We start from the raw sequence: 16,951 nt of genomic DNA, 5'->3' as shown, positions 1-16,951 counted from the left end.
CATGAATAAACCACCAACGATGGACACGTGGAGACCTGACAACAGACACAGAAACATAATGTATTCATTGGGAGACACAAAATGCTGGAGTAACTCAGCGGGTCAGGCAGCATCTCCGGACAGAAGGAATGGGTGACGTTTCGGGTCGAGACCCGAAGGGTCTGAAGAAGGGTCTCGACCCGAAACGTCATCCATTCCTTCTCTCCGGAGATGCTGCCTGACCCACTAAGTTACTCCAGCATTTAGTGCCTAGTTGATAGTTTACTGGCCACCTAGAGTTTAGGCAAGTTCCTAATTTGAGGAAGGACATCCTTGCTATTGAGGCAGTGCAGCATAGGTTCACCAGGTTAATCCCCGGGATGGCAGGACTGTCATATGAGGAAAGATTTGGAAAGACTGGGATTGTACTCACTGGAGTTTAGAAGGGTGAGAGAGGATCTTGTAGAGACGTATAAAATTATAAAAGGACTGGACAAGCTAGATTCAGGAAAAATGTTCCCAATGTTGGGAGAGTCCAGAACCAGGAGCCACACAGTCTAAGAATAAAGGGGAGGCCATTTAAAACTGGGATGAGAAGAAACTTTTTCACCAAGGGACTCTTGTGAATTTGTGGAATTCTCTGCCGCAGAGGGAAGTGGAGGCCAATTCTCTGGATGGATTTAAGAGAGAGTTAGATAGAGCTCTAGGGGCTAGTGGAATCAAGGAATATGGGGAGAAGGCAGGCACGGGTTACTGATTGTGAACGATCAGCCATGATCACAATGAATGGCGGTGCTGGCTCGAAGGGCCTCCTCCCGCACCTATTTTCTATGTTTCCATGAGTGTTAGAAACTTTGGGGGAAAACGTTGGGCGGCATAGTAACGCAGCGGGTGGAGCTGCTGCCGCGCAGCGCCGGAGACCCGTGTTCAATCCTGACCTCGGCCACTGCCGTCGTCGAATTTCCTCATATTCCTCCGGTTCCCTCTTGCATCGTAAAGACACGTGGGGTGGTCGCTAAGCTGGCCTCTGCTAAATATCACCCTTCATGTACATAGAGAGTAAGTGGGGTAGTGGGATAACGGAGTGCTATTTACGTTTCATTTAGAGACACAGCGCGGAAACAGGACCTTCGGCCCACCAAGTCCGCACCGACCAGCGATCCCCGCACACTAGCACTATCCTACATACACACACACGTGGGATAATTTACAATCTGCACTTATACCAGCCGATTATCCTACAAACCCGTACGTTTTTGGAGTGTGAGCTACAGGGAGAGGTTGAGCAGGCTGGGTCTCTATTCCATGGAGCGCAGGAGGATGAGGGGAGATCTTATAGAGGTGTACAAAATCACGAGAGGATTAGATCGGGTAGACGCACAGTCTCTTGCCCAGAGAGGGGGAATCGAGGACCAGAGGACACAGGTTCAAGGTGAAGAGGAAAAAATTTCATAGGAATCTGAGGTGGTGGGTGTATGGAACGAGCTGCCAGAGGAGGTAGTTGAGGCTGGGACTATCCCATCGTTTAAGAAACAGTTGGACAGATACATGGATAGGACAGGTTTGGAGGGATATGGACCAAGCGCAGGCAAGTGGGACTAGTGTAACTGGGACATGTTAGCCAGTGTGGGCGAGTTGGGCCGAAGGGCCTGTTTCCACGCTGTGTCACTCTATGACTCCATATGGGAGGAAACAGAAGATCTCGGAGAAAACCCACACAGGTCATGGGAGGAACGTACAAACTCCGTACAGACAGCGCCCGTAGTCGGGATCGAACCTGGGTCCCTGGCGCTGTGAGGCAGCAACTCTACCGCTGCGCCACCTGTGTGAACAGGTGATCACTGATCAGTGTGGGCGGGAGAGCCTGTTTCCTCACTGTATCTCCAAACTAAACTCAGCTAAAAATAGACACAAAACGCCGGAGTAACTCAGCGGGACAGGCAGCATCTGTGGAGAGCATCCCTTCTATCCAGAGATGCTGCCTGTCCCGCTGAGTTACTCCAGCTTTTTGCGTCTATCTTCGGCTTAAAGCAGCATTTACTTCCAACACATCAACTCAACTAAAATCTGTTTTATGTTCACAAACACGTGGCGAGCTTACCTCACACCTCACACGGAACTAAAGCTGGTGGCTTCTGCACAAGCAATCGCTCTGAACTGGGGCCAGTTTGGCTCCGACTCAAAAATCTTTCCGATTCCACAGAACAGTCAGCAGGAGCCGAGAAACAGATGCTAATCACTTTCAAAAGAGCAGAAGGTGCTTAAATCAGAAAGGATTTGAAAATAAACTTTCCTCCGCGAAAATCGGAACGCCTTAAACTACAAGCGAGTCTCTTTGGATTCACTCAGGAACCAAATGTCCTTCATGGTTTCATTACATGTGGAAGGTGTATCAATGCATTAACTATACAATAGTAAGAGGACACAGAGTGCTGGAGTAACTCAGCGGGTCAGGCAGCATCTGTGGAGAACATGGATAGGTGACGTTTCACAGAGTGCTGGAGTAACTCAGCGGGTCAGGCAGCATCTCTGGAGAACGGGAATAGGTGACGATTCGGGTCTGGACACTTCCTCAGACCTATGGTTGCCAACTTCCTCACTCCCAAATAAGGGACGAGGTGACGTCACCGCCCCGCGCCCCATGTGACCTCACCCAGCGGCCACGTGCTCCCGCTCCACCAATGGCGGCCGCCCAGGCCGGGAGGTGGGTTGCTATGGAACCTCCGTTAGGCTGCACCCGGGCCTACACTGTCCGCACCTACACTGTCTGGGCCTACAGCATCCGGGCCTACAGCGTCCAGGCCTACAGTGTCCGGGCCTACAGCGTCCGGGCCTACAGTGTCCTGGCCTACAGTGTCCGGGCCTACATTGTCCGGGCCTACAGTGTCTGGGCCTACAGCGTCGGGGCCTACAGTGTCGGGGCCTACAGTGTCAGGGCCTACAGTGTCCGGGCCTACAGTGTCGGGGCCTACAGTGTCCGGGCCTACAGTGTCCAGGCCTACAGCACCCTCCCGGGCCTAATACGGGACAAGGGCGATCCAGTATGGGTCAAACCAATTTAGCCCAAAATACGGGATGTCCCGGCTAATATGGGACAGTTGGCAACCCTACTCAAACCTGACCCTATCCATGTTCTCCAGAGATGCTGCCTGACCCGCTGAGTTGCTCCAGCACTTCTTGTCATTTTTTAATGGAAACAGGCCATTCGGCCCGCCGAGTCCACACTGACCATCGGTCACCCGTTCACATTAAGTTCCACGATATCCCACTTACACATCCACTCCCTACACACTAGTGAGCCCAATTAACCTACAAACATGCACGTCTTTGGAGTGTGGGAGGAAACCGGAGATCTCGGAGAAAACCCACGCAGGTCACGGGGAGAACGTACAAACTCCGTACAGACGGCGCCCGTAGTCAGGATGGAACCCGGGTCTCCGGCGCTGCATTCGCTGTAAGGCAGCAACTCTACCGCTGCGCCACTGTGACCGCCATAATGTGGATATCTATCTCTTTGGTGACTACTATCTATCTCTTTGGTGACCCTCGGACTATCCTTGATCAGACTTTGTTGGCTTTACCTTGCACTAAACGTTATTCCCTTATCATGTATCTGTACACTGTGGACGGCTCGATTGTAATCGTGTGCTGTCTTTCCGCTGACTGGTTGGCACGCGACAAAAAGCTTTTCACTGTACCTCGGTACCCGTGACGATAAACTAAACTGGGCCGGACAGAGGCAGCAACGGCAAGCCTGGGTTACCCCGATCCTCCTGAATGCACAGCTGCTGCCCATGGCCACAGAATGCAAGGCAAGGCTGGCTGGCAGATGGAGGAAGCCTTGGGAGGGCCGAATGATGAGAACGTACGCACAACCTGTACAGAAGCTTTCCTCTGAGTCCACTTCCGCGAGATTCCAGTCACAGCTGCCACCGAGAAACAGAGAAACAGAAAATAGGTGCAGGAGGAGGCCATTTGGCCCTTCGAGCCAGCACCGCCATTCATTGTGATCGTCCACAATCAGTAACCCGTGCCTGCCTTCTCCCCATATCCCTTGATTCCACTAGCCCCTAGAGCTCTGTCTAACTATCTTTTAAATTCATCCAGTGAATTGGCCTCCACTGCCCTCTGAGGCAGAGAATTCCACAAATTCCACAAATGTTGAGTATAGGAGCAAAGAGGTCCTTCTGCAGTTGTACAGGGCCCTAGTGAGACCGTACCAGGAGTACTGTGTGCAGTTTTGGTCTCCAAATTTGAGGAAGGATATTCTTGCTATTGAGGGCGTGTAGCGTAGGTTCACTAGGTTAATTCCCGGAATGGCGGGGCTGTCATATGTTGAAAGACTGGAGCGACTAGGCTTGTATACACTGGAATTTAGATGGATGAGAAGGGTCCCGACCCGAAACGTCACCCATTCCTACTCTCCAGAGATGCTGCCTGACCCGCTGAGTTACTCCAGCATTTTGTATCCCTCTTCCAGGATGAAGCAGCCTGCTTGATTTGTACCACATCCACTACATTAGACTTCACTAGATTAGACTTTACAACAGGGAAGGATGAGAGGAGATCTTATCGAAACGTATAAGATTATTAAGGGGTTGGACACGTTAGAGGCAGGAAACATGTTCCCAATGTTGGGGGAGTCCAGAACAAGGGGCCACAGTTTAAGAATAAGGGGTAGGCCATTTAGAACTGAGATGAGGAAAAACTTTTTCAGTCAGAGAGTTGTGAATCTGTGGAATTCTCTGCCTCAGAAGGCAGTGGAGGCCAATTCTCTGAATGCATTCAAGAGAGAACTAGATAGAGTTCTTAAGGATAGCGGAGTCAGGGGGTATGGGGAGAAGGCAGGAACGGGGTACTGATTGAGAATGATCAGCCATGATCACATTGAATGATGGTGCTGGCTCGATGGGCCGAATGGCCTCCTCCTGCACCTATTGTCTATTGTCTAAATTCACAACTCTCTGGGTGAAAAAGGGTATTTTTTTCTCACCTCAGTTTTAAATGGCCTCCTCTTTATTCTTAGACTGTGTGGCCCCCGGTTCTGGACTCCCCCAACGTTGGGAACATTTTTCCTGCATCTAGCTTGTCCAGTCCTTCTATAATTTTGTACGTTTCTATAAGATCCCCTCTTATCCTTCTGAACTCCAGATTCTACCTCTACCCTGATTTTTTTTTATGGGCACTAATAAAAGCAGAAGAAAAGTATTTGATTTGTTCCAGGAATTAGTAGGTTAACCTATGATGAGCGTTTGAATTTAGAATTTTGCAAATCTTTATTAATAATCTAGGTTTATTATTACCATCTTTACTGAGGTGCGTGGAAAAGATTTTGTTTGCATGCAGTCCTTTCAAACCAGCGTTTGTCGGCACTGGGCCTGTACTCGCTGGAGTTTAGAAGCCTGAGGGGGGACCTCATTGAAACGTACAGAATAGTGAAAGGCCTGGATAGAGTGGATGTGGAGAGGATATTTCCACTAGTGGGAGAGTCTAGGACTAGAGGTCATAGCCTCAGAATTAAAGGGCGTTCTTTTAGGAAGGAGATGAGGGGGAATTTCTTTAGTCAGAGGGTGGTGAATCTGTGGGATTCTTTGCCGCAGACGGCTGTGGAGGCCAAGTCAGTGGATATTTTTAAAGCAGAGATGGATAGATTCTTGATCAGTGCGGGTGTCAGAGGTTATGGGGAGAAGGCAGGAGAATGGGGTTAGGAGGGAGAGATAGATCGGCCATGATTGAATGGCGGAGTAGACTTGATGGGCCGAATGGCCTAATTCTACTCCTGTCCCTTATGACCTTTCTGTCCTGGGCCTCCTCCACTGTCAGAGCGAGGCCGAACACAGATTGGAGGAACTGCGCCTCGTGTTTAGTTCTAGTTTAGTTTAGTTTTAGTCAGGCAGCGCGGAAACAGGCCCTTCGGCCCACCGAGTCCGCGCCGACCGGCGACCCCCGCACATTTACACCACCCTACGCACACTAGAGACATCTTACATTCACACCAAGCCAATCAACCCACAAATTGTAGGTGTTTGTGGAGTGTGGGAGGAAACTGAAGATCTCGGTTCTACTGCTGTGGCTGTGTTTGACGCCTTGATTTTGGTGGGGATGTGTGGGAAAGCTCGGAATGCAGAACAGGTTGTTCCGTGACCAGATGGGACTGCTGCCTTTATCCACAGGGTTTGTGGGCCATTAAACGCACAGGTGCAATAAACAGGAAAATCTAACAGCGGGAGTTACTGGCTTTGTATAGTGACCAAACTGTGACACAGAGGGAGCTTCTGCCTCATCCAAGTACATCTGACAGCAAGCAGTCTCTGTGTACGCTTCCAAACCAAGCCTCTCATTCAGCACTGAAGTCCTCTACTCTGTCAGTGGTAGTTTGGGCCTTGGAGTCATTGGAGCGCAGATGCAGCACAGAGTCTCTTGCCCAGAGTTGGGGAATCGAGGAGCAGAGGACATAAGTTCAAGGAGAAGGGGAACAGACTTAATAGGAATCTGAGGGGCAACTTTTTCACGCAAAGGGTGGTGGGTGAATGGAACAAGCTGCCAGAGGAGGTAGTTGAGGCTGGGACTACCCCAACGTTTGAGAAACAGTTGGACAGGTACATGGATAGGACAAGTTTGGAGGGATATGGACCAAGCGCAGGCAGGTGGGACTAGTGTAGCTGGGACATGTTGGCCGGTGTGGGCAATTTAGGCCGAAGGGCCTGTTTCCACACTGTCTCTCTCTCTCTCTCTCTTGACTCCAAATAGGCTCTTCGGCCCATCAAGATCTGCGATTCCCCCTACGGTCGCTCTGTTTTATCCATGTTTGGAGATACGAGAAAAAACAGCCCAGTGAGCCCGCGCTGACCACTGATCAACTCGTACACTAGCAGTATCCTGCACACACTGGGGACAAGTTACAATTTCTACCAAAGTCAATTAACCGACAAACCCGTACGTCTTTTTGGAGTGTGGGAGGAAACCGGAGCACCCGGAGAAAAGCCACGCGGTCACGGGGAGAAGGTGCAAACTCCGTACGGACTGCACCCGTGGTCGGGATGCTGCTGTGAAGCAGCAGGTCTACCCGCTGTCCAACCGTGATGCTGTGAAGATTAGTTTGGTTCAGTTAGAGATAGTTGAAAGGGGAAAGAATGAATAGGAATCTGAGGGGTAACTTTTTGACACAAAGGGTGGTGGGTGTATGGAACGAGCTGCCGGAGGAGGTAGTTGAGGCTGGGACTATCCCAACGTTTAAGAAACAGTTAGACAGATATATGGATATCATATCATATCATATCATATATATACAGCCGGAAACAGGCCTTTTCGGCCCTCCAAGTCCGTGCCGCCCAGTGATCCCCGTACATTAACACCATCCTACACCCACTAGGGACAATTTTTACATTTACCCAGCCAATTAACCTACATACCTGTACGTCTTTGGAGTGTGGGAGGAAACCGAAGATCTCGGAGAAAACCCACGCAGGTCACGGGGAGAACGTACAAACTCCTTACAGTGCAGCACCCGTAGTCAGGATCGAACCTGAGTCTCCGGCGCTGCATTCGCTGTAAAGCAGCAACTCTACCGCTGCGCTACCGTGCCGCCCACAGGTTTGGAGGGATAGACAATAAACAATAGTCAATAGGTGCAGGAGGAGGCCATTCGGCCCTTCGAGCCAGCACCGCCATTCAATGTGATCATGGCTGATCATTCTCAATCAGTACCCCGTTCCTGCCTTCTCCCCATACCCCCTGACTCCGCTATCCTTAAGAGCTCTATCCAGCTCTCTCTTGAATGCATTCAGAGAATTGGCCTCCACTGCCTTCTGAGGCAGCGAATTCCACAGATTCACAACTCTCTGACTGAAAATGTTTTTCCTCATCTCCGTTCTAAATGGCCTACCCCTTATTCTTAAACTGTGGCCCCTGGTTCTGGACTCCCCCAACATTGGGAAGTATAAATAAATAGCAATGTCAATGGCTGGGCTTGACAGGACAGCTTGCGGACAAAATCTTTTCGCCGCAGCTCGGTAAAGGTAGCAATAATAAACCTCGATTATTAATAGAGGTTTGCAGAATTCTGTGTCGTAGCTTTTGTGGGCTCTACAGTGTTCAGTTTCACAAGCACAAAGCAGTGGCCCTGGGATCTGGAGTTCCGCATTGTTGAACAAAAAATACGGATTGAATTACAATCTGCACAATTGAATCTTGCCGAACACAGGTCCAGAACCATAACCCGACATTAAACCCTGAAAACGCAACGATAATTGCTCCTGACATCTTGCATTCATCCAATCTATGTCATTAAAAATTGAGAAGATCACACATCTCGGGGATAATAGGTTATCCTTTAATCCTGACCGTTTATTTCGAAGATAAGGCACAAAAAGCTGGTTTTAACTCACGTGCTTATTGTCACGAGTCTCGAGGTTTACACCGAAGATAGACACAGAATGCTGGAGTAACTCAGCGCGACGGGCAGCATCTCTGGAGTATTGCGTACAGTTTTGGTCTCCTAATCTGAGGAAAGACATTCTTGCCATAGAGGGAGTACAGAGAAGGTTCACCAGATTGATTCCTGGGATGGCAGGGCTTTCATATGAAGAAAGACTGGATAGACTCGGCTTGTACTCGCTGGAATTTAGAAGATTGAGGGGGGATCTTATAGAAACGTACAAAATTCTTAAGGGGTTGGACAGGCTAGATGCAGGAAGATTGTTCCCGATGTTGGGGAAGTCCAGAACAAGGGGTTACAGTTTAAGGATAAGGGGGAAGTCGTTTAGGACCGAGATGAGAACGTTTTTTTTCGCATAGAGAGTGGTGAATCTGTGGAATTCTCGGCCACAGAAGGTAGTTGAGGCCAGTTCATTGGCTATATTTAAGAGGGAGTTAGATGTGGCCCTTGTGGCTAAAGGGATCAGGGGGTATGGAGAGAAGGCAGGTACGGGATACTGAGTTGGATGATCAGCCATGATCATATTGAATGGCGGTGCATGTTCAAAGGGCCGAATGGCCTCCTCCTGCACCTATTTTCTATGTTTCTGGATAGCAGGAATGGGCGACGTTTCAGGTCGAGACCCTCCTTCAGACTGAGAGTCAGGGGAGAGGGAGACTGAGATATGGATAGGTGAGGTGTGAAAACGACAGATCAAAGGGGATGTTGGTCAAGGAAAATGTAGAATAGGTCATTTGTAAGCTGAGGGGAAGGTGACAATGAGGTGTACAATCAGTAAACTTTAATCAGGACAGTGAAACTAGTCGGAGAACGAGGATGGGGAGGGACGGAGAGAGAGAGATAACCCTACTAGTGACCCATGCTTTCCCTCTCTCTCCATCCCTCCCCCACCCACGTTCTCCGACTAGTTTCACTGTCCTGATTACTTTTACTGATTGTGTGCCCTGTTGTAAGCTTCCCCCCAGCTAACAATGAACCATTATACCTTGAGCACCATCTGCTTTGATCTGTCGTTTTCACACCTTACACTTCCATATCTCTACTCTCTCTCTCCCCTGACTCTCAGTCTGAAGAAGGGTCTCGAACCGAAACGTCGCCCAATCTTTCTCTCCAGAGATGCTGCCCGTCCCGCTGAGTTACTCCAGCATTCTGTGTCTATCTTCGGTGTAAACTCGTGACAATAAACCAAACCCAACCCAACTCACAAACTGTGCAGGAAGGAACTGCAGATGCTGGTGTAGACCGAAGACAGGCACAGATAGCTGGAGTAACTCACTAACACACGAAGGACAATTTTACATTCATACCAAGGCATTTAACCTACAAACCTGTACGTCTTGGGAGTGTGGGAGGAAACCAAAGATCTCAGAGAGCGTACAATAGTCGGGATGGAACCCGGGTGTCTGGCGCTGAAGACACAATAAGGCAGCAACTCTACCGCTGTGCAACCGTGCCGACCTTCAATACTTCAAGGTCGGCATGGAGTCATCCCTTTGACGACCTCAATGTAACTTTCACTTCCACTAATGTACCTCCACCACCCTAACGAGAGGTCCCTCCATAATGTTGCGTCTATTCCCACGCCTGTCATCGATGCCTCACCAGAATCAACCTCTGCACTGGAGGTTTAGTTCGGTTTGGTTTAGCTTAGAGATACAGCGTGGAAACAGGCCCTTCGGCCCACCGAGTCTGCGCTGACCAGCGATCCCCGCACACTAACACTATCCTGCACACACTTGAGACAACTCTTTTTCATTTACCGAGCCAATTAACCTACAAACCTGCACGTCTTTGGAGTGTGGGAGGAAACCGAAGATCTGGGAGAAAACCCACGCAGGTCACGGGGAGAACGTACAGACAGCGCCCGTAGTCGGGATGGAACCCGGGTCTCCGGCGCTGCATTCGCTGTAAGGCGGCAACTCTACCGCTGTGCCACACCATTCTCCTGCCTTCTACCCATAACCTCTCGTCATTTTCCATCCTGTACTTCCATCAGGTCCCCTTCAGCCTCCAACGCTCCAGAGAAAACAATCCACGTTTCAAAGGTCTTTCACTCAGGTTTAGTTTCAGCGAAGCAGCATTGAAACAGGCCCTTCGGCCCACTGAGTCCACGCCGACCATCGATCACACGAGATCTATGATATCTCACTTTCACATCCACTCCCTACACATGAGGGACAGTTTACAATTATACCGAAGCCAATTAACCTACAAACCTGCACATCTTCGGAGTGTGGGAGGAAACCCGAGCGCCCAGAGAAAACCCACGCAGGTCACGGGGAGAACGTACAAACTCCGTACAGACAGCGCCCGTAGTTGGGATGGAACCCGGGTCTCCGGCGCTGCATTCGCTGTAAGGTGGCAACTCTACCGCTGCGCCCCCTTGTGGCCAGTAGCCCTGTGCCTAGCACACAAATAGTCGCCTGGGTTGGGCGCCATCTTGGTTTGCCAAGCCATGCCTGGAAGTAGGGAGATGCAAAGGTTGACAATAGACAATAGACAATAGGTGCAGGAGGAGGCCATTCGGCCCTTCGAGCCAGCACCACCATTCAATGTGATCATGACTGATCATTCTCAATCAGTACCCCGTTCCTGCCTTCTCCCCATACCCCCTGACTCCGCTATCCTTAAGAGCTCTATCCAGCTCTCTCTTGAATGCATTCAGAGAATTGGCCTCCACTGCCTTCTGAGGCAGAGAATTCCACAGATTCACAACTCTCTGACTGAAAAAGTTTTTCCTCATCTCCGTTCTAAATGGCCGACCCCTTATTCTTAAACTGTGGCCCCTTGTTCTGGACTCCCCCAACATTGGGAACATGTTTCCTGCCTCTAACGTGTCCAACCCCTTAATAATCTTATACGTTTCGATAAGATCTCCTCTCATCCTTCTAAATTCCAGTGTATACAAGCCTAGTCGCTCCAGTCTTTCAACATATGATAGTCCTGCCATTCCAGGAATTAACCTAGTAAGCCTACGCTGCACGCCCTCAATAGCAAGAATATCCTTCCTCAAATTTGGAGACCAAAGCTGCACACAGAACAGAGGCTCTGACACACAACACAGTTATGTTTCTCTAACACGGTTTGCTCCTGCAGTGTCATATGCATTAATTGGGCATGCTTTGGATCATTGCTCACCCACCTTGCAGTGTTACAGTGTGAATCAGTCGACATCGAGCACTTTTTAAATCGAAGGAAGACACAAAATGCCGGAGTAACTCAGCGGGTCAGGCAGCATCTCTGGATAGAAGGAATGGGTGACATTTCGGGTCTGAAACCCCTCCCTCCCTCCCTTCCTTCCCCCTCTCTCCCTAGGAGATAGATTTAAACTTTAAAACGTGAATAACTTTAAAAATATAACACCGATTTCAATGAAACTTCTTCCATTAGCACCAAATGGACGACGGAGAGTAAGGTGGGCCTAAAATTGTCGCGCTATCGTGTACCATTTTGGCTGTAGTTCAGGAACAAACAAACAAACAAACAAACGAGAGTTTTAGTATATAGATACATATGCACACACAGTGGACTTTATTTCTCTGAAGAAGAGTCTCGACCTGAGATGCTGCCTGCCCCGCTGAGTTACTCCAGCATTTTGGACTCTACCTTCAATTTAAACCAGCATCTGCAGTTCTTTCCTACACATTCATTAAAAATTGTTTTGTATCAAAAATAATCTTGTTCGATCACGATACAAAAAACATAATACTTGCAAGGCAAAACCGTGGCAACACACCCATCACCATAGCACGAAATCACCAAATTGTCTCAGACTCTGAATTTTCAAATTACAATAATATAATCTTTATTAAGGATACATTCCACCCCCACCCCCCCCGATGCCCAGTGGTCCTGGAAACCCCCAGGGTGCCCATAGACAGCCTAGTACCACCTAGCTGCGCCCGCTTCAGCCTGGCGCAAACATTGAGCATTTGTTTCCATACTTCCTTTCATTATTATTTTTAAAAACCGAACATAATTGATTCAACTATTGACAACAATAATGCGTACAATACTAATGTAACACCACCACTGCAATATAAGCAAAACAAATATTCTCATAATGACTATTTCCCCATCCTTACTGGGGATCATTCCACCCGGAAATCCCCCCGGGCGCCCATGGGCAGTGCGAGGACCCTCTCTGGTACCACCCGGGCAGAGCCCTCTTCCGTCTGGCGCCATGACTCACGGACGGCCAGCTTGGCCAATCCCAGGAGCAACCCGACCCAGGACATCATAGGCCCAACCAAGGATACTAGAGGAGCAAGATGGACCACTCTGTCGAAATCGCCTATACTGAAGTGTGGTACGCAAAGGAGCGTAACGCCCGCCATTTTAGTAGGCAAAACCCGCCTCTCGCAGTGTAATCAGTGTTGTGGGGGAACAGTACGTGTGATGATACCATTAAAAACGCAGAATATATCTCATCTATCAACTCACAGATTTTTGTTATTTTACTTTTTAAATGTTTCTGCAAGTTTCTGCTGACTAAAATGGCCGCCGTGACGTACTACGGTTTTTAGGGTCGAGTGGTCTATCTTGCTCTGCTCTAGTATCTTTGGGGCCTACTCTCTCCGCTACGTACAGGGTGCCCACAGATGAGGGGGGTGGGTGTGAAGAGCGGCCAGAGGCGAGGTGCGGCCCCTTTCAGATATCGGAACAGCACTCACGCGCTCCATGTGTAGACGCCCGTGGAAGGCGGACTCTTCCAGCCGGCACACGTGGCGAGCCATGGGGGGAACGGGTTGCTGGGCGGTACCCTCCATCCCCCAGGTCCCTGGTGTAGAGGAGGGGAGGGGGTAGGGTGGGGGGAGGGGGGAGGGTGGGGGGAGATCCCCTGTACTTACACCGTCTCATCGTTGAGGAACTCCAGCTCGCCACACGTGTCCTCGTAGTCCACACCGCCGCCCCGCGCCGTGCCCTCCACCGTGCGGTACGGGATGATCACCGTGCCCCGGGCGCCGGACGTCCTGAGGACCCGCAGCTCCGTGGCGCCGACGCTCTCGCTCACGCGGTGGACCTTGTCCCCGAAGGTGAAGATGCCGGCGTGGTCATCGTCCAGGATGGTCACCGTGGCGGTCAGCGGGGAGACCAGGCGGCCCCGGGGCTGGCCGGCCGCGTCGGAGTCGAACATGCCCTCGGCGTCCCCGCTGCGCAGGTTGCCCAGGCGCACGAAGAAGTGCTCGTCTTCCTCGAAGATGTCGTCGTCGATGATGCCCACGCTGATCTCCTTGGCCGTCTCCCCAGGCTTGAAGACCAGCGTGCCCTCGCTGTACTCGTAGTCCGAGCCGGCGTTGGCCGAGCCGTCCTCGGTGCGGTAGTCCACGTAGAAGGTTCCGGTCTGCTCGCCGCCCTTGCAGGCCACGGTCAGGGTGACTAGGCCACAGTTCTCCAGGCACTGGTAGTTTGCCGGATCGAAGGAGATCTTGCTGCACAGCTCGTCGCTGGCCTCGGCCTTCTCCTCGTTCTGCTGGGTGGTGCGCTTGGCGTGGTCGGCCACGTGCTTCTTCAGGATGTTGCCGGCGCCGGTCATCATGCGGGTGGCCTGGATGCGGTAGAAGGCCCGGCTCTTCTGCTGGTGGAGCAGGGCGTAGTAGTTGGCCATCTCCACCAGCTGCTCCAACTCACGGTCGGGGTGCTTCTGCTTGAGGTCCTTCAGGATGCGGATGGCCTCCTTGCGGCTCTCGTCCAGGTCCTTGGCCTCCAGGGTGATCACCGTCCCGTCAGGAAGGACCCCGTCCCCGTGCTCCAGGATCATCTTGCCGTCCATCTCGATGCCCTTGGGCAGCTCGCCCTCCGTCTCGATGATTATGCCCCGCCGCTTGTCGGCGCGGTACCGCTTGTACACGTACTTGTAGAAGAGCAGCCGCTTGTCGGCGATCCAGGCGAAGCCCACGCACACGGGGAAGAAGAGGAGGGTCAGCAGGGCCTCCCAGATCTGGACCACCCCGGGCGAGAAGACGGCCAGGATCAGGTACATCCAGATGTAGGCGAAGACGCTCCAGGAGGCCGTGACGAAGAAGACCCGCAGGTGCTTGACGCGCCGCACTTCGCCGTCCGGGATGCAGTACACGCACACGGCGATGATGACGAACATGTTGAAGGCAGCGCTGCCAACGATGGTGCCCGGCCCCAGCTCGCCGGCGTGGAAGCCGTGCCCGCACACCTCGATCAAGGACATGAGGATCTCAGGCGCCGAGGAACCCAGGGCCATCAGGGTCAGGTTGGACACGGTCTCGTTCCAGATCCTCACCGTGGCCACGCTGGTCTCCCCATTGGGTTTGGTGATGGTGATCTCCTTCTCCTGCGAGGTGATGACCTCGATGGACGACATGAAGCGGTCGGCGATGATGGACACTCCGAGGAACATGTACATCATGCCAACGAAGTAGACGACCGCTCGCGCCACCTTGTCGCCCATCGACGGGTTCTGGGGATACCACACCGGCAGTATGATGCCCTGGGCACAGTAGAAGGACCCGAAACACGTGGCGTTGGGAAAGCCATCGAGACCTTGGACGTCAGCAGCTTCCGCCACCCAGACGTCCCTCATGAAGAGGGTGACCAGGACTCCTAGCCCCACGACAGGGGACAGCTTGGGTCTCATCGCCAACCTGGCCATTGGCACGCACAAGGTCTTCGGTCGCTAGGAGTAAAACTGATTCCAGGATCTCCCGATCTTTGGGAATCTGGAACGAGAAAGATCACAAAGGATTTTAGTTTAGTGTAGTTCATAGAGACCGCGCGGAAATAGGCCCTTCGGCCCACCGAGTCCGCGCCGACCAGCGATCCCCGTACACTAACACTATCCAACACACACACACACGAGGGAAAATTTACAATTTTACCGAAGCCAATTATCCTACAAACCGGTATGTGGGAGGAGACCTGAGCACCCGGAGAAAACCCACGCAGGTTACGGGGAGAACGTACAAACGTACAAACGTACAAACGTACAGACAGCAATAGACAATAGACAATAGGTGCAGGAGGAGGCCTTTTGGCCCGTCGAGCCAGCACCGCCATTCACCGTGATCATGGCTGATCATCCACAATCAGTACCCCGTTCCTGCCTTCTCCCCATACCCCCTGACTCCACTATCATTAAGAGCTCTATCTAACTCTCTCTTGAAAGCATCCAGAGAATTGGCCTCCACTGCCTTCTGAGGCAGAGAGTTCCACAGATTTACAACTCTCTGAGTGATCATTGCGGACGATCAGCCATGATCACAATGAATGGCGGTGTTGGCTCGAAGGGCCGAATGGCCTCCTCCTGCACCCATTTTCTATGTTTCTAAAACGTTTTTCTCATCTCCATTCTAGATGACCAGCCCCTTATTCTTAAACTGTGGCCCCTGGTTCGGGACTCCCCCAACATCGGGAACAGCACCTGAAGTCAGGATCAAATCCGGGTTCCCTGGCGCCGTGAGGCGGCAACTCTACCGCTGCGCCAAATTACCAGCCCATTATTGACAAGCGAAGCGGTACACATAACCCGGTCTGCATTGGCAATGCAGAACTAGAGATGGCTCAAACGTTTTAGGTTTCTAGGAGTGAATATCAGCAGCAACATCTCCTGGACCTTCCACCCATACTGAAGCAATGTTCAAGCAAGCTCACCAACACCTCTACTTCCTCAGAAGGTTTCGGAAGTTCGGCACGTTCCCAACAACTCTCACCATCTTCCACAGATGTGCCGTGGAAAGCATTTTGTCGGGATGTATCGCTGCCCGGTTTGGGAACAGCTCCATCCAAGACCGCAGGAAAATGCACAGAATTGTGGACGCAGCCCAGACCATCACACAAACCAACCTCCCTCCCATTGACTCCATCTACACCTCACGCTGCCTCGGCAAGGCCAGCAGCACAATCAGGGACCAGTCTCACCCCGGCCACTCCCTCTTCTCCCCTCTCCCATCGGGCAAGAGGTACAGAAGTGTGAAAACGCACACCTCCAGATTCAGGGGCAGTTTCTTCCCAGCTGTTATCAGGCAACTGAACCATCCTACCACAACCAGAGAGCAGTGCTGAACTACGATCTACCTCATTGGAGAACCGCAGGCTACCTTTAAATTGCACTTTACTGGACTTTACCTTGCACTAAACGTTATTCCCTTCATCATGTATCTGTACTCTGTGAAAGGCTCGATTGTAATCATGTATAGTCTTTCCGCTGACTGGTTAGCACGCAACAAAAGCTTTTTCGTGTTCCTTGGTACACATGTTAATAAACTAAACTAGATCATTGTTACACTTCAAAGCAATGGCAGATGCAATATATATACTTTCCGCAGTCAAATATTTGGTCTGACTATAATCATTCCAGAAATTAATTTGAAGGATGTGTCATTTTGCAATGAAGGGCCTTTCAAGACATTAATTCCAATGTTTACACATGATTGATTGATGCTGTGTGTAGACACAGTCACAGCTTATGTGAAATAATAATGAACTTCTACAGATTTAAAGAGAGCATTTAAATCCATATTTCAAAGGTGGCACAACGCACCAGACTGGTCCCGTGCCCTGAAA

At 51.0% G+C, this 16,951-nt stretch overlaps 1 protein-coding gene across 1 annotated transcript in view; it reads right to left on the bottom strand.

Moving 5' to 3' along the window:
* The window catches only part of LOC144611869 (sodium/calcium exchanger 3-like), a 206,519-nt gene extending 191,414 nt beyond the window's left edge, over nt 1-15,105 (bottom strand). Inside the window, exon 1 of the mRNA XM_078431178.1 lies at nt 13,267-15,105. Within this exon, the coding sequence (XP_078287304.1) occupies nt 13,267-15,041 (1,775 nt within the window). The 5' untranslated portion in view covers nt 15,042-15,105. The remainder of the gene's footprint in view (nt 1-13,266) is intronic.
* Between the last annotated feature and the right edge of the window lie 1,846 nt (nt 15,106-16,951).

The sequence above is a fragment of the Rhinoraja longicauda genome, chromosome 41 (assembly GCF_053455715.1).
Source record: "Rhinoraja longicauda isolate Sanriku21f chromosome 41, sRhiLon1.1, whole genome shotgun sequence".
Lineage (NCBI taxonomy): Eukaryota > Metazoa > Chordata > Chondrichthyes > Rajiformes > Arhynchobatidae > Rhinoraja > Rhinoraja longicauda.
Note: the sequence above shows the minus strand (reverse complement) of the source record. Positions and strands in the feature narration are given on the sequence as shown.